Raw genomic sequence first — 21,992 nt, forward strand, 5'->3', positions numbered from 1 at the left:
TCCATTAGCTAGCTGTCCATGCATTGTCTTTGGTGAAATGTCTATTAAAATACTTTGTTCATTTTAAAATTAGGCTGTTCATCTTCTTACTAAGTTAAAAGGTTTACTTTATATTTTTAATTTAAAAACTTTGATAGGATTTTAATTTTGTAAATCCATTCTTAAAAGTAAGCAGTTGGATAGGATGGTTTGTCCTCATGGTATTTATACCTTTAAAGTCCTTGCTCATATATAGTGTCCTGAGGCCTTTAAAGTCTTTACTCTTGCACATTATTCCAAGCCTGGGGAGGCAGGGATCCTTCATTTTTAGAATAGGATATCATTGCCCAGAAAAGTGAGGCATTCAGGTTGCCCACTTTGTTGGATGTAAAGCCAGGATCTGGAGTGTGACTCCACTGGAGACTGGGAGACTGAGTGGAAGCTTTTCTTTCTCCTCAGGACTCAGTGTGGGGCCTGGTATTGTCCCAAGCCTTGCCAGGAAGCAGAGTTGATGTGGACCTTGGACCCAAGCCTTGGACCTGTGTTTGGTTGAAGGGTGCGCTTGTTTGCTGGGGTAGGAGCCAGGTGCCCAGGTGCCCGGAGATGATGGTCAGAGGGTCCTGTTGGCTTTGGCTGGGCTTCTCATCCTTTGGGTAGCTGAATTTCACAGGTGGTTCTCCTGGCAGTGCAGCACTCTGTCTTTTCTCACTTCATAAAGATTTCCACCTGGGGCCTCCATTGTGGCAGCACAGCTGTATCTCCTCACCCTTGGTGACCTTGCCCTGCAGGAAGATTCTCTCCCAGCACGTGCCTTCATGCGATGTGGGCCCTGGGCCTCCATCTGGGCAACCGTGGAGGTCCTCAGCCTGCAGAAGTGTGAAACGTCCCTGGGAGACTGGAAATACTTCTTCCTCTCCTTGAGCAACAGACCTTTGCTGATTACTACACCAGATGGGCAGTCCCAGACTCTCATCTGGCTGATGGGAGAAATAAGCATGTTTTCTGTTATTCTACTTCAGAGAAAGATACAGCTCTTGGAGTATGGGGGGATTATAGTTGAATATTAAAATATTGCATGACCTATTTTTTCACTGGGGATCTCACCATTGTCCCTCTGGGAATGTTTGATTTCTCACTTTCCCTTTGTTACCCATAAGACCCCTAAAGTGAAGCCACTCCGTATGGAGGGGCTGAGCACATCGTGCTGGGCTATTTAGACTGTGAACTCTTCATCCGGCAGGAGCAACCAAATGTGCATTGCAGCTGCCAAAAGACTTCATTCAGTGGCTCATTGAATTCAATGGAAAGAGGTGTTAATAGAGTCAGGGGAAGTGATGCTGTTAAAAAAAAAAAGTGACATTGTGTGGTTCTGCTCTGTGTTTATTCTCCCTCAATGACTTCCAGATCAAACTGACACAGTTTTGCATCAAAAGATGCCTGTTCTGGACTCCAGTTTGAGGCAAATAAGATATCCAGCAAGCTAACTCTCCCCCTACTATATCTCCTTCCTTGGGATGATTGTCAGATAGTTCAGGATTGCCTTGGCCCCTGTGGGAGTTGGGTCTTGGTGTCAGCACAGGAGAATAATAGCAGGGTCATGTGTCACGCAACTGTCGGTTTGCTGGCTTCAGCCTCCAGCCATGATTAGGGTCTCTCTAGCTCGCCAGGCTGCAGATCCCAAGGGTGGGGTGTTGGTGCAAGAAAGGGATCAGAACTCTGTTTTTCGTCCCTCCCTGATAAGATGTAGGGAAGTCGGCCAAAGGTTTTGGGAGCTCTAAATGGTGGAGGATTGTTATTATGGGTGATCTGACTGGCGTCTCAGAGACTGAGAACTTGCATTCTCCATAGTTAATGAACTACATGAAGAGGATTAAGAGGTACAACCTTCAAGTTACAAAATAAATAAGACATGGGGATGTAACGTACAGCATAGGGAATATAGTCAATAATATTGCAACGACTTGGTGTGGTGACAGATGGTAACTAGACTTACTGTGGTGACCATTTTGTAACCTATGTAAACATCAAATCACTATGTTGTACCCCTGAAACTAATATTAAATTGTATGTTAATTATTCTTCCATCAAAATAAATAAATAAAGACAAATTATAATAACCAAAAGCTTAAAAATAATAACCATTGGCAAAACAAATAAATACATAAAAATAAATACATATCAAACAAATATGTGAATAAAATGATGGGAAATAAAGTTAATGCTTGGAGAATATAGTGTTCAATTGTGAAAGTTCTCTGGGGGATGGTATAATCATCACACTGCCTGAGACCACGGGGTTCTTCTTCCTCTCCCCTGCCTAGGGAGAAACAGAGAAATCTCTAAACTATGTGTTCTCAATGGGGTCAGAGACACCAAGAAGGCAAAATTGATTGAGGGGGCAGAGGGGCAAAAGAATTTTTGCTCTTTTTATGTATAAAGTACAGAAATACCTACAGTACATCAATAAATATACAGTGTTTCTGTTTTATTAATATTTCATTAGGAAGATGATTAGGGAAAAAGTCTAAAAATGTTCTTTAGGTGGGCAATAATGAAAACAAGTTGAGAGACACTGCCCTACACTAAAGTGGGGATCCCCTCCCACTTTTGGGGATCTTGATGAAAGTAACTCAGAGTCCTGAAAGGTAGGTAACATCTACACTCACTCCTGACCTGCAGAGGTTCTTGCTCTGCAGAGAGCTGCCAACACTAGCTGGAATGATGTGCATTAAGACTTTGTTACTGGGAACTTCCTGCTCCTGTCATCTATGGTAGAAATTTGAAAGCAAATCCAGGGTGCAGTTTCTCACATTCCCTTCTATTTTGTTTGCCTCTACTTCTCACGGGGAATTGGAGGACATGATGTTTCACAATTAAAAGTGTTCTAAGGGTTCCTGATTCTCTACAGTTTAGCATACTGGAGAGAGGATGGTCCTTCCTGCCTTCTCTTCCTTTTTAGGGGAGGATAGAGAATTAGCTAGGTATTCAGGAGACTATAGCACCACCATTTCTTGTTTTCCTTAAGCTCTTCAGTGAGGGCCACTAGGTACTAGGCTGGTACCTTTCACAAGGGGGCAGGATAGGAACTGGAGACACCAGAATTTGATGCCATAAAGTATGCCAACCTTATCCTAACATGCCTGGCCAAAAATCCAGGGCTGCTGGGGAAGATGCCCACCAACCCCCTAGCCCAGCTTTCCTGTGGGGTGGCTCAGGGGCTGACAGAGTCATCATGCTGGTGCATGTGGGTTGATGACGAAGGGCCCTCCAAAGCCATGATAGTTGAACTCCCTTTTGTCCCTCCCCTGGGATGGTGAACACACACCTGGGTTTGTCTTACTAATGGTGCCTCTCTGTGGTTCTTTTATTTCTTTTCTTTCTCTCTTCCTTGCTCTCTCTTTCTTCCTTCTTTCTCTCTTCTTTCTTCTTTCTTTCTTTCTTTCTTTCTTTCTTTCTTTCTTTCTTTCTTTCTTTCTTCCTTCCTTCCTTCCTTCCTTCCTTTCTTTCTTTCTTTCTTTCTCTCTCTCTCTTTCTTTTTCTTTTTCTTTTTCTTCCTTTCTTTCTTCCCTTTCTCTTTGGTCTCTTCATCGGGACTTGGCCGGGCCATGTGCAAACCCCAACCATTCAACAGTGCTGGAGAGTAGATAGTATTTACCTCAATAATGGTAGTCTCTTTTCGATTCTTTTTAACCCTCAATTCAGATGACGGGTCTAAACCGACACCCACGATGGAGACTCAGCCCGTGTTTGATGGAGATGGTAAGCTCTTGTATTACGCATTACTTCCGACTCATATTCTCCCACCCGTTTTTAGATTTGAGGAATGTCTTTCCTTTGGATGTTTATATAAGCTTTATTATTAGTTTTTTTTTCTTTTTTAATTTCAATTTTTCCCAGTTTAGGCTGCGTTGTTTTAACCTTTTTAAAAAATGCAAATCCTCCCAGGAACTGGTACACTCTCTACTTCTGGAAAGGCTCTCTGTTCTAACCAGGCTTCCTGCGTGGCTGTTGATGTCCAACAATAACACAGCCTGGATGGACCCTTTGAGCTGCCAAGACCAAGGAGCGATGGCTGAGAAAGACAGGCCAGCATGTCCCTTCAGTAGATGAACCAACATTAAAAGTCCTTTCTCTGTGCCCAGCATTGTGCTAGGCCTCTGGGTGACCAAGAAGGAATAGATAAGATGAAGCCTTTGCTCTCAGACAGTGACAACTATTGGAGAGCTTTATGTGTTAAATTATATGGTCTCAGTTTTTATCATATGGGACGTTTGTGGAAGAAAGAACTTACAGCGGTCTGGGGAAAAGGCTATGGGAGGAGATGGGACCTGGATTGGACCTTGAAAGGGGAAGGGAAGAATCAGGGCATTGCAGTGGGGGAACTGGTGTGGACAGAGGGGAGAGTATGGTGGGAATGGGGTATAGTGGGAAAGTAGGAGGAAAGAGATTGGTTGGTGGACCTGGTTTGGCTAAGTTGGACCTTGAGAGCTGAGTCCAGGCATTTGAGAGAATTCTAGGGGAAGAGAAATAGTGTGGCTGGTAGCAAGAAAGAGGCTGGATGTTCCTGGAGGTATGAGGAGTAGACAGAAGGAGCATGGGGTGCAGAAGGCTGGCCTCTATTTGAGTTTGAGCTGCTCATGGCCTGCATTCTTCAGTGTGCTTTGCTATGCACTCAAGGTTCCCATGAGGAGAAGTAGGAAGCTTGGCAGAGTGCAGTTTCTGGAAAGTCTGACAACAAGGTTCAGCTCTCAGTGCAATATGCAGTGACCTTTGAGCAGCTTTCAGCTGGTGTATCCGCCTGAATCACGAGACTGGACAGGGAGACAGGAATAAAGAGAAATTGTGCTACTGGTTGGTACTGTCACTACGGATGTCCCTAGCAGAGGTCAGCTCTAGATAGAAGTATTGAAATGTGATCTATCCTTTACAACTGGTCATTTTGTGGAATGCATATATATCTATTGATGTCTAGAAATTCAGATGTTTCTGTGATCCATAAATCTCCTGGATTTTTGGCAAGTCTGGGATCCTGGGGGATCAGATGGGAAATGGAGACCATGTCACCTTGGGAGATTGCTCCAACAATCTCACTGAAGAACTAATCACTCTACAGTGTGTTCAGGGTCCTCCTGATTCTTATAATACCACTAGTCCACTGTGTGACCCAAGCCCTGAAGGGCCTAGAGGCTTCCAGCAAGCTCTCTGGATGGAGGCTTTCAGCCTCTGTTCAACAAGAAACCATTAGGAAGGATATTGACGCACACATTGGACTCATCACTTTCCTTCCCACGTGGAACAGAGTCTCAGCAAGCTGAAATCTGTTGTGGCTCAGCCATTTCCTCCAAAATGGTCTCTGTGGTTTGTTTGGCATTCATTTGTTGATTTATCCCCTTTAAATCTTCATCCAGGGAAGCAGCTGAGAGAGACTTGGCTTGGCCCATGCTCCTCACCTCCTGGGATAATATTTTTATTCCTGGATGGAGCAGCTCAGCGCCTCTGGACTTAGACCACTCTGCCCCTGAGCACGGGAGGCCCTGGTTGGCTCCTAAGAGCTGGCAGGGAGGGGAGCTTCCGTAGTGAGAAGGGAGAGGGCATTGGGACAAAGTGGATGTGAAATGAGGGAGGAAACTCAAAGCCTTGATGCCTCAGGCTTTAGAAAAATCTCCTTGAGTCTGGGGATCATACTTCAAGTTAACTACTCCCTTTGCCTAGACTTTATTTTCTGTCCTTCTTTTTCTCTCTCTTTTTTTCCCCCAGAAATTACAGCCCCTACTCTATGGATTAAGCACTTGGTAATCAAGGACTCCAAAGTGAACAACACCAACATAAGAAATTCAGGTAAAGAATCTGCCTGGGACTGGATACATGCCTGATATGCCTGGGGTTGCCCCATGGTTGTTCCCCCACCACCTGTTGTGTGGGCTTGGGCAAATCATCTAACCTGTCTTGTCTTCAACTTCTACAGCTGTAAAATGAGATTACATGAGTTAATCCCTTACAACTTTAATTTTCTTCAATTAATAGCTCAGGGATCATCTTTTGTGAGTAGCTGATCCTTTTAGCAAAAAATCTTTTGACTGTTTTAATTGACTCTATTTTAACTGACTATTTTAATTGATTCTTTATATGCCATGCAGAAGAATTCAAAAAAATGATCTGGCATGGAAAAGTTGGACTTCAGGTCATAAGAGACTTGGTTCTATGCATTTTTTCTTAATTTTTTATTTATTTATGATAGTCACAGAGAGAGAGAGAGGCAGAGACATAGGTAGAGGGAGAAGCAGGCTCCATGCACCGGGAGCCCGACGTGGGATTCGATCCCGGGTCTCCAGGATCGCGCCCTGGGCCAAAGGCAGGCGCCAAACCGCTGCGCCACCCAGGGATCCCAGTTCTATGCATTTTTTAAGGCTCAAATAGCTAATTACATTCATGTCTTTTCTCATCTGATCTTTTGAGGGTCTTGTGAATGGTCGGGTTTTGGTACTGGCTGAACCCCCTGCAGAAATGAGATAATTTTTGGAGGGTGATCAGATTTGTAGGACTCATTCACTGAATTCATTTATCATCTATGAAAACCAAAGTCAATAAAGCTCACTTATCATCATAAAGACCAGATGTCCACCAACAGGAAAATGTGTTAACAAACCCAGTCTGTATCTCCATCGTGTGAAAATCATCCTTCTTTCAGCCTAAGACTTCATTATGAGAAATGCCCCTCTGCATAATTTATGCCTGCATAAATTTGGTGAATCTCATTTCAGCCATATCATTTTTTCCTTATGGGTATCAAGGTCTGTAAACAAAAGATACATGCTTTGAACTGATGGACAGCGTTTACTGTTAATGAATGAGTGGGCTGTCATCAGCCCCCTTTAGTCTTCTCTGTCCTCAAGATGGTAGGGTGGGAACCTGAGTGTAAGAAGTGAGTTACCCCTTGAGCTGAATCCATGCAGCTTTAGTTGATTTTCTCGGTGATGTGGGCTGGTCAGTACCTCCGCATGTTCTCTGGTTCCCCGTTTGATAAAAGCTGGAGGTACGGGATGATGGGGTTGGGAGGTTGTGGTAGGCAATTGGGAATGTTAACGATACCGTTTACAGTGAGAATTCTTTAATCGGGAAAGAATTCATTTGTCATTGTGAGCCAAAGCTTCTTTGTAGAACCTTCTTCCACCTCCCTTCTTGCTGTTAGGCAAATATGGTAAGTCAACGAGACATGGTTTTGGTGCCTGGGGTACTTGAAAGTGACATCCACCACTGGTCCCCCTGTTCCCTGAATCCCCCTGCCCCCAACAGGTCTGCAAAGCCCAGGGTGAGGCTTCATTCTCACTCTATGACCAGTGGCAGGAATGAGGGTCAGTGCTTTCTGAAATTCTATAGCACCGTTTGCCTGGAACACTTACTTGACATTCAGCAGTCGCTTCTAGAAATTGCTTCTTTTTCATCTACCAGTGTCTAATTTCTCTGCCTAAGCTCTAAACTCCGTGAGGGCAAGGGCTTTGTGGCCTGTCTATTATATCTATTATAGAATCTAGCTCACTGTGTTTGATTGTTCTGGGGGAGGACAGAGGAGAAAAGACCATCATCACCATCATCATCAAAATCAGAATCATCCTGTCAGGTCCTGCACACCTTGATGTGTGTTATCTCACTGAAGCTTCACCGCAACCCGATGAGATAAGTATTGTTATCACCTCCATCTGACAGATGAAGAGTTGGAGGCTGAGAGGGAGGAAGTAACTTATCCCGGGTTCCAGCTAGTAAGGGGTGGGGCTGGGGAAAATGATTTATCTCTGCGGAATGGAGTGCTTGTCATCTTGGGCTGTTTCCTCGGAAGGAAGTCAAGTGGTGATGTGAAGTTATTGGATGTTTGCTTCCACTCAAGTTCTTTGGCTTTCCATTCCTACTCACCCTGTATAGTTTCCAACTGGATGAGTATTGGATTTTATTGAGAAATGGTTTCCAGGCAGGTACAACCACCTTCCTTTTGTTGGCATCACCCAGCCACCTTCATGTTTCCCTGGTTGGCCCCAGTTATGTTCGGAAGGTTAGTGTATAGAACAGGAGAGTTCAGGGAGAACTGAAGATTCCCTGGGAGAAACTGAGACCAGCAATAACTATCAGAGATCAATACCTTAGGCATTTTCTAATAAACTGAGGACTTTCTCCATCATGATCGAGTGGTAATACTGAGTACCTGTTGGTCCTTTTAATGGAATTATGTGTAAAAGACATATAGGAAGGGATAGGTGAGTGGCCATCTGTTTGTTCATGCAAATAACGTTTTATTGGAACACAGCCACACCCATTTATTTACATATTGTCTATGGCTGTTTGGGGGTTGCAACAGTAGAGCTGAATAGTTGTGACAGAGACTGTCTGGCCTGCAAAACCCAAAATGTTTACCATCTGACCCTTTACAGAAAGCAGTTTGCTGGCCCTTGGCCAATGGGATTGAAATAGAAGCATTTGGATGGGAACATACGCATGGGGGTGTCTTTCTGGGTTTTAGCCCCTCTCATAGGCCAGACAGAAGGAGGGACTGTGCCTCCTGAGATGTTTCCTGACATGCCCAGGGAAGCCTGCATCGGCTCAGGAACTCTGGGCAGCTGACATAGCCCTGCCCTGTCTAACATTAACCTTTTGTAAGCTTTAACATTCTGTTCTGGTGCATGCTCTCACAAATGGGATGCCAGGGAAGCTTCCTGAGAACTGGCTTTTGTGGGCAGAGGTAGGGAATCATTTGTATATAAGAGTGGTAAACCTTGTAATGGCATCGGTAGGGGCTTTGGTATTGGACAAACCAATAGGCCTGGCTTCCAGTGCTAGCTTCCTGTGAGAGGCTGTGACCGTGAGAAAGTTCATTATATGTGAAACAAAGTTCTCAGTGCCTTGCAGGGTTTTTCTGGGGATTCAACAATATATATGAAGTGCCTAAGGCAGAGTAGGCATATCATGAAAGAATTAAAAAATAATGGCTACTCTTGATGGGGTATCTTATATATATTGTGCCAACAGCCATTCTTCAGGTTATTTCATTCAGTTTGATGAGAAATCAGAGAACACTTTAATGATAATTCATGTCTAGGCAGCCGGCTCTGGTATGGACCAGAGCCTCTGGGTCAAGCCCCTGAGGCAGTTTCCCATTACAGTTTGCCAGAGGTTCGGGGCTAGGTGAGCTTCAGCCCCCACCTGTGGGGAGGGTGAAGTGGGTGGCAGAAGCCAGTCTAGGTGAGAGCTTTCCCACTCCCTCTCAGAGGGAGAAGGCTATCCCAGTTGCTTCTACACCCCAAACATCCTTCTTTCACACTCAGACCCTGTGACGCCAGGTTTGTTTTCTGGCCTGGGGACTATTGATGTTGGAAAGGTTCCACTGGGCAGCTGAAGCTTTGCAATAACATGACACATATGCCTGCAGACTTATCCTGTCTCCTCTCCTCCTGGAGGTGTCGATCCTTGTTTTGAAGGCTTTGTCTTGTGTTCACTGTGGTCAGTGTTGCCTTTTGAGTACTTGGCAGCCTCAGCATTGATGGGTTTACCTCTTTGAACTCCTGTCTCTGATTCTTGTCTCTGTTGCACCAGGGACTTCTCTTGCATTCAGGAAGACCACGTACCTAGCCAGCCAACACCCTAGAACTTGACAGCAGCCATCTCCTCACATAGACAGAAGTGTTGGCCAGAGACTCTGTTCTGCTTTTAGAACCAAACATGAAATCTCACTGAGTTTTTGGTATCAGAGGCTAGCTACCAAGGCATTTCTTAATATAGCCAGAGTTTAAAAATCTTTTTAATCATCTACATTTTATAGAAGAAAGCAAAGAGATTAAAGAAATGACGAAAACTAGGTTTTGTCTCATTCTCCGTCCCATATTCCATGTCCCATTGCTTCTAATTTTACTACGTGCAGACACTCTCCTACAGCTGTGATTTATAAAAGTCTCTCTCCACCCTCCCCTTTTTTCCCCTGTATAGCAGAATTCTGTGTTTTCTTGTCTGGGAAAATACTCTGAGGAAATATGGTTGTGTGAGCCTCAACTCTTCTCTTGGGGCAGCACACTGACACTCTCAAGGCACATAGACCCTTTCCCTCTGCCCCCACGTGGCTGGCTAACTCTTGAAGCCACTGGTGGGGTCATTTGACTTCTCTTCTTCCTTCCCTGTCTCTTTCTCTCTTTTCCTGCCGCCTATCCTATGTTAACTTCTTTCATGATCTGATCTGGGATTTCGAGAAGGCACTAGAACCCAGCCCTGAGGGTGAAATCCAAAAGGACTTGCTTTTCCTCCCTTGCCTCTTTGCCCGCCAGAGCTTCCTTCCTTCCGGGCATCACTGAACGCAGCAGCTTGTGGAGGCTGTTTCCCAGAGACAGAGTCGTCTGCAGGGATACAGGTGGAAATGCATATCCTTTAAGTTTTGCTGCAAAAACAGCCCATCTCCTCACACACGGGAGCATTTGGCTAACTCACCATCCACGTGGCAGGTAAGCTGTTGGCAGCACCCCTGCTCTTACCTGCCGGCGTCAGAGCCGTGCTCCTCCCGGCCTGTTGCGGGCCCTTGGTCTGCTCCTTCCTCACCAGGGAAACTCCTATCAGGACAGCTGCTATGACTGGGATGTGGGGTCACTGAGGCAACTGTGCCTCCCAGCCGGATCCCCCAGCCCCCAAACCGGCGCTCTTGGCCTGCCCAAAAACCGTGGGCTGATGTAATGACCTGAGGCCTGGAAAAATAAACAGCTCTCAGGGAAACCAGCAGTAGCCGTTGTAAGCAAATCCCCCACAGCCACCTGGAACCTTGCACATGACGTGATTGGAAGGAAGAATGAGTAATCCGCTAACGTTAGCAGCCGAGGACGGGTCTGGGCTTGTGAGCATTTAAAATATCTGTATAAAAACAAACCCTTGATGTTTATTTCTATAACTGGCCTTCTGGATGTCTGCCCATCTATCTTCTGCAGGTGTCTTGGTCAGTCACGGCCAGTAGAATGGAGCTGAAGACAGGGAAGGCTGCTCATCCCTCTGCCTCTCTCCATAGCAACATGGCCTTTCTCAAGTTTTCCCTTTGCAGACAGGAGCCATAAACACATTTGGAGGCCCCAGAGAGCCCAGCCCCTTGTTTTAAAATTCGCTTCCCCAGTTATCTTGCTCCTTCACCCCACTGTATCTGCTTTGGCCATAGGGGTACGGTGGTGGGACAAGCTGAAGTGAGAATACGATTGGCCTCTGGGCCTTGCTTGAACAGCAAAGGTTTTTTCGGTAGGTGAGTTTGTATGCTTTTTGGTGTTGATTACAAAACCATGTACCCTAGCCTTTTCTTTTGACCTCTGCTACTAAAAATCTGAAATTACTAAAGGTCTGCTAGGGTACTGTAATCGGCTCCTTCCAATTTGCTAGAAGTAAACTATGATCTGTGCTTTGTCTGAGGATCCTCATTCTGTGTTTATTTATAAAATGGCTTTGCAAGAAGGCAGGGTATCTGTCTTATAAACACACTCACGCGTTAGTGTTTTGGGGAATGAAGAGTGAAGTTATGATACGTTATTTGACAAATTTAAAACTGTCTTGTCCATTCTCCGCTCCCACCCCTGCCCCGGCATGTGCCCCCTCCTTCCCTCTTGCCTGAATTTTTATTTGCCAGCTCTTGATCTTAAAGAACAGAGCTTGTCAGATCGAGGTCAACGAAGTTACTGAGCAAAACTAGAAAGAAGACAGCTTGCCACTTCTCAGTACTTCTCATTGCAAAACCGCTGGGAAGCATTTCACATTCTTTTTGGTGGAAGGGTCATCTGAGCTCACTTAAGGCAGCAGAGATGGGGCCTTTTCTAAAATTTGTGGGGATGTGAGTCAGTGACGCTTTGGGGGAAAAGTTAAAAAAAAGGTGCCTATATGCTATATTGGGATCATCTATCCTCGAAGAACTGTCTTCTGTAGAATTTATATCTTGTTTTCCTCCACTTCTCAGTTTCTTCTGTGTGGGAGGGTAGAGGTCCTTGCTTCCAACAATGGCGAACCATGCATGGCCATTTTAGGTTCCACAGAGAGAAATTACTTAGACAGGCTGGTTGGTTTGTAATTTCCCTTTACATGTCCTCACCCACGACATTTTGTCCCAGCAAAGCACCCTATTTACTTACAGAGCCTACTGCAAACAGCCCTGTGAGTAGGTGCCCTCAGCCTGCATCAGGGATCAGGGATGGGCATGGTGGCTTCTGTTCTGGAAATGGGGCTCTGAGTCACAGTATGACTCTGCAGGGGTTGAGAGGTACAAGGCAGAACCTGGAAGCCCCACAGCCTTGCTCCTCACTTGACCCCTTCCTGGTGCTTGGCTTCGACTGGGACGTAGGAGGCAGACTTTGGATCAGGGCCCTGAGCTGCGGAAAAGTGCATCTGATGCTGCTTAATTGTAAGACTGTGGGCTTTGAGAGGGTGTCCTCGAGTACCACTGTTTCATTTTAAATGACAAAAAAGAGCCCAGGCTAGTTAAGGGCCTTGTCCAGGTCAAGGCCTCTACCTGGTGCTAAGAGGAAGAAATACAAGGAATGTCTAAAGCAGGAGCTGGCTGTTGGGCCATGGTGTGCCAAAGGGAAGCAGCAGTGGTGCAGTCCACTCCAGTGCAGAGAAGTGTTCTATCGCAGCTATTGTTTTGAGTTGCTGGCATGGTGATCATAAAAAAGTAGACTGATTCTTAGTTACATTATTATTTTTTTAGTTTGCCTACAGGCAGTGTGCCCCTTTATTGCCTTCACTTGGAGCAGACTGCGCCCCCTACTCATCCCTGTGGTCCAACTGGAGAGATTGGTTATTCATGGGGATCAGGAAGCCCAGGTTCACTCCACATTTGCTGGGTACACTGCTACCTTAGACTGGCTAAGACCTTAGACCCTTCAACAACTGGCTCTGGGGCCAGGTTAAATGCTTCACATCTACTTCTTCATTTAATACCTTAGTGACTCTGTGGGGTGTGTGCTGTCATTACCCTGCTTTTACAGGTGAGAAACTGGGAACTTATGTTGTTGAAGGAAACTGCCAAGGTCACAGAGCCAACACATGGTAGAGGCTGATCCATCTGATCCTAAGGCTCATGCTCTTGGCCACCATGCTGTACCACCTTTACTCTAGCTGTTGTTGACTTCCATGAAACAATGACGGAGCCTTCCCTGTGCCAGGCCCTGGGGTGGAGTGTGCAAGAGGGGGAGTGCTAGGCCCTTACTCTTGCATTCAGCTTTGCCAAGGAAGCCCAGGTGTCCCTGTACCAACTCCACTCCTATTCCTCTGACTGTACTGAGTTCCCTCTGGCATTGGGAACAGCCATCCCACTGAGCATTGATCCCATCCTCACCTCTTCTGGACCAGAGGTGAAGAGCATTTCCCATCAGAAGGGGTAACCTCCTCCAGAGAAGTAGTCCAAAGTCCCTCTGTAGGTTAAGATTGGGTGATGGTATCATTTTCACCTCATTTGGCTGCCCACTAGCTAGGGGAAATGGCTTTTAGATTAAAGAGATGGGGAAACCCATTCCAGTGGAAGAGGTGACTATTTTAAATGTGCACATATTCTGTTTCTATTCTCTCCACCCTCACCTCTACCTGCTACACACCTGGGCGCAGTCTCAGGGGTTGACTCCATTCTGTTTGTCAGTGAGGTCACTTCTTCTCTGACCTGGCAGGGCCTCTCCTCTGGGCCTTACCTTTTTTAGGTCCCTTGTCTGTCCTCTGATCTGAAGGGGGAGCCCTGAGCGATGGTGCATTCCCATCCTCTCTAGGGGATTCTCAAAGTCCCTCGGTGACTCAGACTCGGGAATCTGCGATGGTCCAGTGACAGCTCGGTGCTGGGTGTGATGGAAGGCCCGCAGTGGAAAGGCAGAGCCAGCCCAACACATGGTGCTTGGAAAAATGGTCCTCCAGGGGCCACTTGGCCCCTCCTGTGAAAAAGTGCAAAGTCCACAAGTAAGAAAAATAACCTCTTCACGTAGTTGGCTTGAAATCATAGGTGCTAAACCTTTATGTGGCTAAGTCAACAAAAAGGGCCTGCTCGGCGACGTTCCATAAATCATTCCTGAAGATTATGGGCTCCCGAAGCATGTCGTGCCCTGGAGACCGCATCTTGGACCCTTCAAAACCGGGAAAGTCAGTGCTTTCAGATCTGGACCTACCCATCCCCCTCCTGTGTCTGTGGTCCCCTCTGTCTCTGCTGCCAGATTCCCTGGCTCCAGCCTGGGGCCTGTGACTCCCACCCCAGCCGCTGACTCAGGGACCCCGGGGGCCTGGGGCACGGGAGTTCTTCTGCCTCTGGAATTTCCAGTTGTGACTTAGGGAAGGTTGTTTTTAATACACAGTTTATTTTGGGTTATCGTTCAGCATTTCATTCATTTTTGATAAGAGGCTAGGTGGGCATGTGGTATTGGAAGGGGTTTCAGGGTAATTGTGGGCGATACAACACGAGTGTTTTCCTTAATGTTCTTGGCCTGGTGGGATGATTCTTTTCGCAGTAAAACATAAATAAGCTCCTCTCGCTTTCCAGGCAGGTCACCTTTGACTGAATTTTTTCCCCTGGAAGAAAATCCAGGGCTTGATAGTCTGAGGGTGGAGTGTAGCATTTTCCAGGATGAGTCAAGGGGATAGATATTCTTTTCTCAGCTCCTGTGGTCTTAGCCCCACCGTTGGGCATTTACTCAGCGGTGGGTGGCCCGTGTCTGAAATGTCAGGCTAGAACAGAATTCTGCGGCTAGAGATGGCGTAGCAGGGATTCAAGCAACAGAAGATTCTTGGACTAAATACTCTTTCTGTATCCTTTAAATAGAGACTCCATGGTTCTGCTGTGAATAAGGAGCTGGGGGCCAGGGGTGGGAGTGGGGGTGCCATAGAGTCCTCACTCTTAGGAACTTACAGTCCAGACGAGTCCCAGCCCCAATGGCCAGGCCTCCTTGAGGAGACAGATCCTCAGTCCTAGACTCCATAGAGGGAGACCTCACTGTAGGTTGGGGTCCTCAGGGAAAGCTTCAGGGATGCAGGAAGGCCTGAAGTGAGAATGGGTTAAGACCTCAGAGCGAATTCTTTCTTACTCTGTCTTACAGAACTTTTGTAGCCTCTCCAGAGGCTGACATGATGCCAGCACATGCCCAGTACCAATCAGTATGAGAAATTGTGTCCACAAAGTCCCCTGACCTCTGCATCCTATGTGCCCTGATCTCACGTAGGTCACTCAGGATCCTGTGTGAGGTCTCCAGGAGCACCCTCCTCTCTCAGTCTGCTGTTCTCTCTTCTGTCACCTTCCCATTTCCTTGTCTCTCAGAAAAGCAGCTCTTGGTCAGGATGGACTGAGCAGCTACCCTTAGTTACCAACCATGCCTCCACTGGGAGGAGAGCTTCCGGTTCTTTCTCTAGGAATATCACATCATTCATCAAGGCACCTTCCCAGGGCAAGTTTCTATGGCCTGTGACTCTTCTCAGTTCTTCTGTGTATGATTTTCTGGAAGACTGGGGGTTTTTTTTTCTCTCATTTTTCACGTAGACCTTGTGATGGTTCATTTTGTGTGTGAACTTGTCGAGGCTACAGTGCCCAGTTTTTCTACACCAGTAGACTAGTTTCTACACTAGTCTAGATGTTGCTGCAAAGGTATTTTTTGGATGAGATAATATTTGCAGTCAGTTGACTTTAAGTAAAGCAGATGACCCTCCATAACATGGGTGAGTGTCGTCCAATCAGTTGAAGGCCTTAAAAGCGAAAACTGAGATTTCCTGAAGAAAGAATTCTGCTTCCAGGCTGAAACATAAAAATCCTGCCTGAGTTTCCAGCCTGCTGGCCTGACCTATTGATTTTGTACTTAAGATTGCACTATCACTCCTACTTGAATTTCTAGCCTACTGGCCTGCCCTGCAAATTTCATACTCGCCAGCCCCCATGATCATGTGAACCAACTCTTTAAAATAAATCTCTCTCTCTCATATATATATATACACACACACATATAGATATATATACACACACTATATATATAGATATAGACAAATCTAGATATCTGGGTATAGATGTAGATGTAGATATAGGTCTTTTATTGGTTCTGTTACTTTGAAGAACCTTGATTGCTACTGACCTGCCTCGACTATTGCTTCTCCCCCACTGTCTCCATCACCATGAGGCTCCCCCGCTCTTTCTCCAAAGTGTTCACAATGGGCCTGGCTCACAGATACCTGCTGATTCAGGTTACCCAGCGTCTCAGCTTTTCTTTCTGCTCCTTCTTTTAGCAGCTCCTCTTCTGGAAGGCAGCAACCAGAAAGGAAGACCAGCCCAAGAACCTGAAACTCGAATCTTCTAATGTTTATGTTTGTTGGCCATTTTTGTTTAAAAAAGAAAAAAGTAAAGAGGAAAAAAAAGGAAAAAAATGATAAAGAAGAAAAAGTTCCCAGAACAAAAGGATACACTCTGGGCTAAAATCAGAATTGGGGATTAGCTGAGGATTTAGGTTGTCCACGCTCTCCTTAGCTCCTAATTACCACGAGTAATTGAGAAGCACAGAGGCAGGGGCTAGTCATAGCAGACAGAGCTGTTCTCCATGCTTATCCTGTCTTGGCAGGACATAGGAGAACCCGTGCCCTGGGCCTGCAGATAGGGTTTAGGGTTTGCCTGGTTCAGCCTGGTCCCTCCCTCTCCTGTCCCCCTCTCGGCCCTCCAGCCCCGCTTCAGGTCTGCTTTGCTCTAGTGCTAGAGCAGGTGGGGGCAGAGAAGGCTGTGTGTTTTTTGGTGGCAAGGGCCAGACCGTGTCCTCATTTTTTCCGGGCGATACTGTTCTATTGTATTTCTTCTCTCAGGCAGTCAGAGGTTTGTAAGTGAAACTCGAAGCACAGTTGCTGGGTGAGGAATGACCTGGCTCCTGTCTCTCCTTGGTACCATCTGGGATTGGATCGTGAAGGTGGGGTGCAAGAGCGTGTGGGAATATGCAGTCATGTATTTGCATGCCCCCTGGACAGCCCCAACTGCTCCTCTCTGCTGCTGCTTATGCCTTTCAAGTATTTGCAGATGAGCCTGGCCCTTCTTAGCACCATCAGGCCAGAACTTCGGATGTTGTCATCCTTTCCTGAACTTTCTTAAGCAGAGACTGGATGTTCTAAAGTGATAGGCATCTCCTTCTGGGAAGCTCCCTCTCTGAACCAAGGGCTTAGGAAGAGACCCTTGAAGTAGACCCCTTGTCTTGCATTATCGCAAGGTGACTTCTTGGTACGTGGGGAAAACTGATAGTTGTGAATTTCAAGGTTCATTTGGGAGTGACCTAGTAGGGTAGAAGGCAACAATGGCCCTGAGGATGGGGCTGGCTTCTGGGTCCTCAGATACAGAACGAGTGTATGCCTCTTGGTATGTATTGATTTGTATTTGCATGACCTCTGGAGAAGCATTGAAGGAATAACAGATTGATTGATCTATTATTGGTTGTTTGATTGACTGACTAAAGGGAATGAGAGGGCTACAGAAATCCTCAGTATAAGGGGTAAATTGATAAAGATGGAATTGACAAGTCTAGGTGTTTTGCACTGTATTGCTATGTAACAAACCTTGCCAAAACTTAATGGCTGACAACAAAAATAATTTATCCTTTCTAATGTTTTTTGTGGATTTTCTGGGTATTTCCTTGACTGGCTCTATCTGAGCTCACTCCTGGACTCATCCAGCTGGAGGGTCCATGGGGCAGGAGTGGCCAAAATGGCCAAGGTCACACATCTGGCAGTTGGCACTGGCTGCGGACAGAGCAACTCCTGTTTTCTTCCGTGTGCCTTTCATCTTCCAGTGAGCTGGCCTGGCTTCCTTATGTGCTGGTCTTAGGGCAGCCTCTAAGAAGATGAAAGGTGGAACTTCAAGGCCCCTGAAGGCCTAGGCTTGGAAGTACACCGTCACCCCTGCCCTTTCCATGGTCAAAGCAGGTCAGCATCCATGTGGAGGGGTCTGCATAAGAGCATGGATACCAGGAGGTGTAATTCACTGAAGCCATTTTCTAATCATTTAGCACACCAAGTAAAAGAAAAAATTGGGATGAGAAGAAAAATCAGATTCACATATGGCTGTGAGAGAGGGTATTGAAGAGGGGTGGGGAGCATAACCCAGGAGACTGCCGGGCCGGGAACCCACTTTCTGTGACTTCCTAGTTGTATGACGTTGAGAAAGCCGTGCCGCCAGCCTGTGTTCCTGGGTCCTTCTCTGCTCAGAGAGGGTAATTATAGCACCAATCTCAAAGCTTGTGATGAGTTTGAAGTGAGTTAATATAAGTCAAGTGCCTGGTACCAAGCTTGGCGCACGATAAGCCCTGAAATAGATGTGAGCTCTTAGTATTCATTCTGTGTTCTCTAATGGCCGGTAAGTGACAAATTTGGCTTTACGTTTTCAGTTCTAAAGCAAAGAGGGAGAAATACTTGATCACAAGATGTGTGGAGTATTTAGGCTGAGAAAAATAGTTTGTTGCTGTGTTAATGGACGAGTACGTGATTTTACACACTTGGTTTCAGATGCAGCAGATTTGGGTGGTCTGCACAGCGTCTGATCTGAAGAACTTCACACTACAAATAAATGTATTTTTCTCCCAGAGCAAATGATTAGAGGCAGTAACCTCTGTCTAAAATTTAGCCAGACCAGACTCGACGTCAGCAGCCCTTAACTACAGTCCCAGCTTTTCTCTCTGGCTGAGTGCACTTGGGAGAATCATGAATCCCTCCAAAGTTCAGCTTCTCTGTCTACAAAATGGGCGTACTAATAGTGCCCAGCTCAGATGGACGAAGAGATCAGGCAGGCAAAGCCTTTGTCAATCACCTGGCACATATTACTCAGTGAATACTTGCTTTGACTATTATTAGTATAAAAGATGGTTTAAGGGAGATCTTCTCTCGTTGGAAGGGAAGTTCTCTGGGTACTCTTCACAAATGGTTAGTGATATTATAAATGGTCTCCTATCTCTTAGTGGGGCATCTGGAATTTTCAGGGCCTGTCACAAAGTAGTAAGCACACAGGCAAACAAGCAATAAAACCTACTCTTAGCCTTCTCTCTGATTCCACACCAGCCCCCATTTTTCCAAATTAGCCAGCTTTGTCACTTGAGTGGTTTTTATTCTCCATAGAGCTCCGCGCATCCTCCATGGAAGCTGGCTGTAAATGTTTCAGGGCAGCCTTCACGGACTTTTAGGGGTCTGCCCACGGCCCCCACACCACGGGTTGCCGCCTCTTCCTAGATGGCTTCTCTCCACATTTCTGCAGTGTCGGGATCCTCAGTGGTGTGAAGTCAGGTTATCTTTCTTCCTGCCCCTGGGGGAGTTTCCCCCCCCCACTCTCTCTGCCTCTTGCTTTCAGCCTGATTTATGGCTTTAGAATTTTGGCCCAGAGGGTCTTAATTTAAAGCCTCTGTCAGAGGTTGTTACACGAACATGGTGCCAGTAGAAAACTGTTTTCCTTTGGTTTTGCTCCTCTGTCGCCTTTCTCAGGGCGTGAAACATGAGGTCGGGAAATAAGGTAACCAAATTGGGATTGGGGGAGCTATTGAAAAGCTCTTGCATAATCCCTGGAAGGGGCCCAAGTCAAAATCCTAGGCCTTCAAGCCAGCTTTATGTCTCCGATCAACCGATCAGTTTCTGTTTCTTACTTAAGCTGCCTCTAGAGGCTGCTCCGGTGGTGGTTCTGATCAGGGTCAGAATCCCTAGTCTCAGATCTGTCAACTGTTGTAAACTCCTGTTCCTTTAGCCAAGGAGATTCTGTTTAGTTTTGCTGGATTTACATTATAAAAACAGTAGGGTTTTTTTTTTTCATTGGTTTTCCAAATTCAAAATTATATTTTCATAGTGACTGTGCTCTGCATACTTGCCTCCTGACCCTGAGATATTTTTATGCCCCTAAGGAAACATTCCCTTCCCCCACAAGGAGAATCACTGGGCTATTGCTTTTCAACATTTTTCTTTGGAGTGAGACAAAGAATCTTTCCCCCATTGTGTGACTTTTCCCCAAGACAGCGTTGGGCTGCTCTGCATCTCTGTGTACACCTGCTTGATTGAAGCATCTGTACTGCTCATTTTTGGATCATTAATGGAGCTATTATTTCAGAGCTTTGGCTCCTTTAGAGCTAAGTTGCTGTTATTTTGACCATTTGTGCTATTCAGGGAGCAGCATGAGTCTCCAGGTTGCTGATATAAACTTCCTGGCTCTATGAATGGTATTTTTATAACGCACCTAACATTTCATGAGATGCCCAAGACTGTTCCAGTTCTCTTTAAGAGGAAAGTTGTGGAATCATGTTCGTGAAAGAAATAAAGATATGATAAAGTAAAGAAGGAGACCAAAGAAAGTAATAGTGCAGTAATAATGCTGTGATCCCTTTTATTGTAAAAAAAAAAAAAAAAAAAAAGAAGAAGAAGAAGAAGAAGAAGAAGAAGCAGCAAAACCAAAAACAACAAAAAACCAAGTAGGTGTGTGCATATGTATTTTCATGTTGTTGTGCAAAAGAAAAGTTTAGGGAAGGTGGTGTTTAACTTTGGTGAGATTATGGGTGCTTCACAATTTCCTTCATACCTGGAAAAGAAACCCAATGCGATTTCTTTTTAATAATGCAAGGACAAAAGAGGACACAACCACCACACCAAGCATGAAAGGGAAGTCAGGCAGGTGGGCTGTTGGGTGGAATTTTGGGGCCAGGGGCCCTGTGGGGCTGAGGCCCTCGAGCTGGCCAGGCCTGGCATGGGGCACCACACGTAGGCTCAGCCTGGCTCAGGGAAACCACGTCTGGCTGTTGAGACGTGTTCACATGTTGCCTGAGGCTGCTGAGCTGAGTGTAGACACTTCCTGTGGGCGTTTGTCTCCCCCACTGGAGAGAGCAGCCTTGTGTCATGGGCCCGGCCCTGTCAAGCCTACTTTGCCTGGCCCTGTTGGAGCCTGGGAAGGAGTGGGGTTGGGCCGTGTTTCTGCGCCTCTTGGGCACTGAGCATCGCCGCCCCGAGGCTGGCAGCCGTGGCTCTGTCCTGCTGTGTCTGGGCTTGGGAGAGTGTCCATGCACACAGGCATTCCGCGTCAGCTTGTCAGGTCTCAGGGGTCAGGCTCCTGCACCTTCGCCTGTCCCGGAGCCAGAAGACAGCGCATCAGCAGGAACCACTCTGAAAACAGTCAGGAAATTCCACCCCCGGGGCAAACTGCTGTTCAGATAAGGAGCAGCCCTGCAGTCTGCCCCTGGCTGGCTCGCTGGGGTAGAGGAACCTACCGCGTGAGAACGCTAATGAACCCTGGCCGTGGAGCGGCCACAGGGAGGTTCTGGGCCTCCAGCCGCACCCCCTGCCACCCCGCCACCACCCACCACCACCGTGGGCTGGGGTGGGAGCCACTGCTCTGCGTGATGATTCACCAGCCACCAGTTCCTTGGAGCCAGGTTGGGTCTTTGCTCAGAAAGCAGCAATGATGAGCCGCGAGAGTGAGGGTCACCACAGGCTGCATCCTCTCTTGCAGAGAAAGTCCATTCGTGTGACCAGGAGAGGCAGAGTGCCCTGGAAGAGGCCAGGCAGAATCCGCGGGAGGGCATCGTCATCCCCGAGTGTGCCCCCGGGGGGCTCTACAAGCCAGTGCAATGCCACCAGTCCACTGGCTACTGCTGGTGTGTGCTGGTGGACACGGGGCGCCCACTGCCCGGGACCTCCACACGGTAAGCCCTCCCAGCCCTGCCCCCCGGAGCCTGTCCAGTCCCTGAGATGGACCTTGCGGTAGGAGAAGCAACTTCCTGTTAGGCTAGCCTCACATTGCCCTGCTAGCCTGGCCTGGTAGAAATCAAGGCATGAGAACATGTCTGCTCATGGGCAGATAAGGTTCTGGTGGAAAGACCTGGGTCTTGGGTTCTGGTCACAATTCCGTCCCTTTCTAGCTGGATGACCTTGGAAAAGTAGGTAACCCCGCTGAACTTCAGTTCCTTGGCTAGGAGGTTATCGCCCCGTCTGAGTCACTAGGTTTAACGGATCCCAAAGATCCAGAGTGTAGACTTCAGGTGACATCACTCTGCTTCAGTGATGACAATGACATG

The 21,992-nt window shown here is 46.7% G+C and overlaps 1 protein-coding gene across 5 annotated transcripts in view; it reads left to right on the forward strand.

Moving 5' to 3' along the window:
• SMOC1 (SPARC related modular calcium binding 1) overlaps positions 1–21,992 on the forward strand; it is a 163,161-nt gene that overhangs the window by 121,678 nt on the left and 19,491 nt on the right. For 4 of the 5 annotated variants that reach the window (XM_077909787.1, XM_077909785.1, XM_077909788.1 and 1 more), the window contains exons 6-8: positions 3,649–3,738; positions 5,737–5,817; positions 21,428–21,620. In XM_077909787.1, the coding sequence (XP_077765913.1) occupies positions 3,649–3,738; positions 5,737–5,817; positions 21,428–21,620 (364 nt within the window). The remainder of the gene's footprint in view (positions 1–3,648; positions 3,739–5,736; positions 5,818–21,427; positions 21,621–21,992) is intronic. The other variant, XM_077909786.1, reaches the window with a different exon arrangement.

The sequence above is a fragment of the Canis aureus genome, chromosome 9 (genome assembly GCF_053574225.1).
Source record: "Canis aureus isolate CA01 chromosome 9, VMU_Caureus_v.1.0, whole genome shotgun sequence".
NCBI lineage: Eukaryota > Metazoa > Chordata > Mammalia > Carnivora > Canidae > Canis > Canis aureus.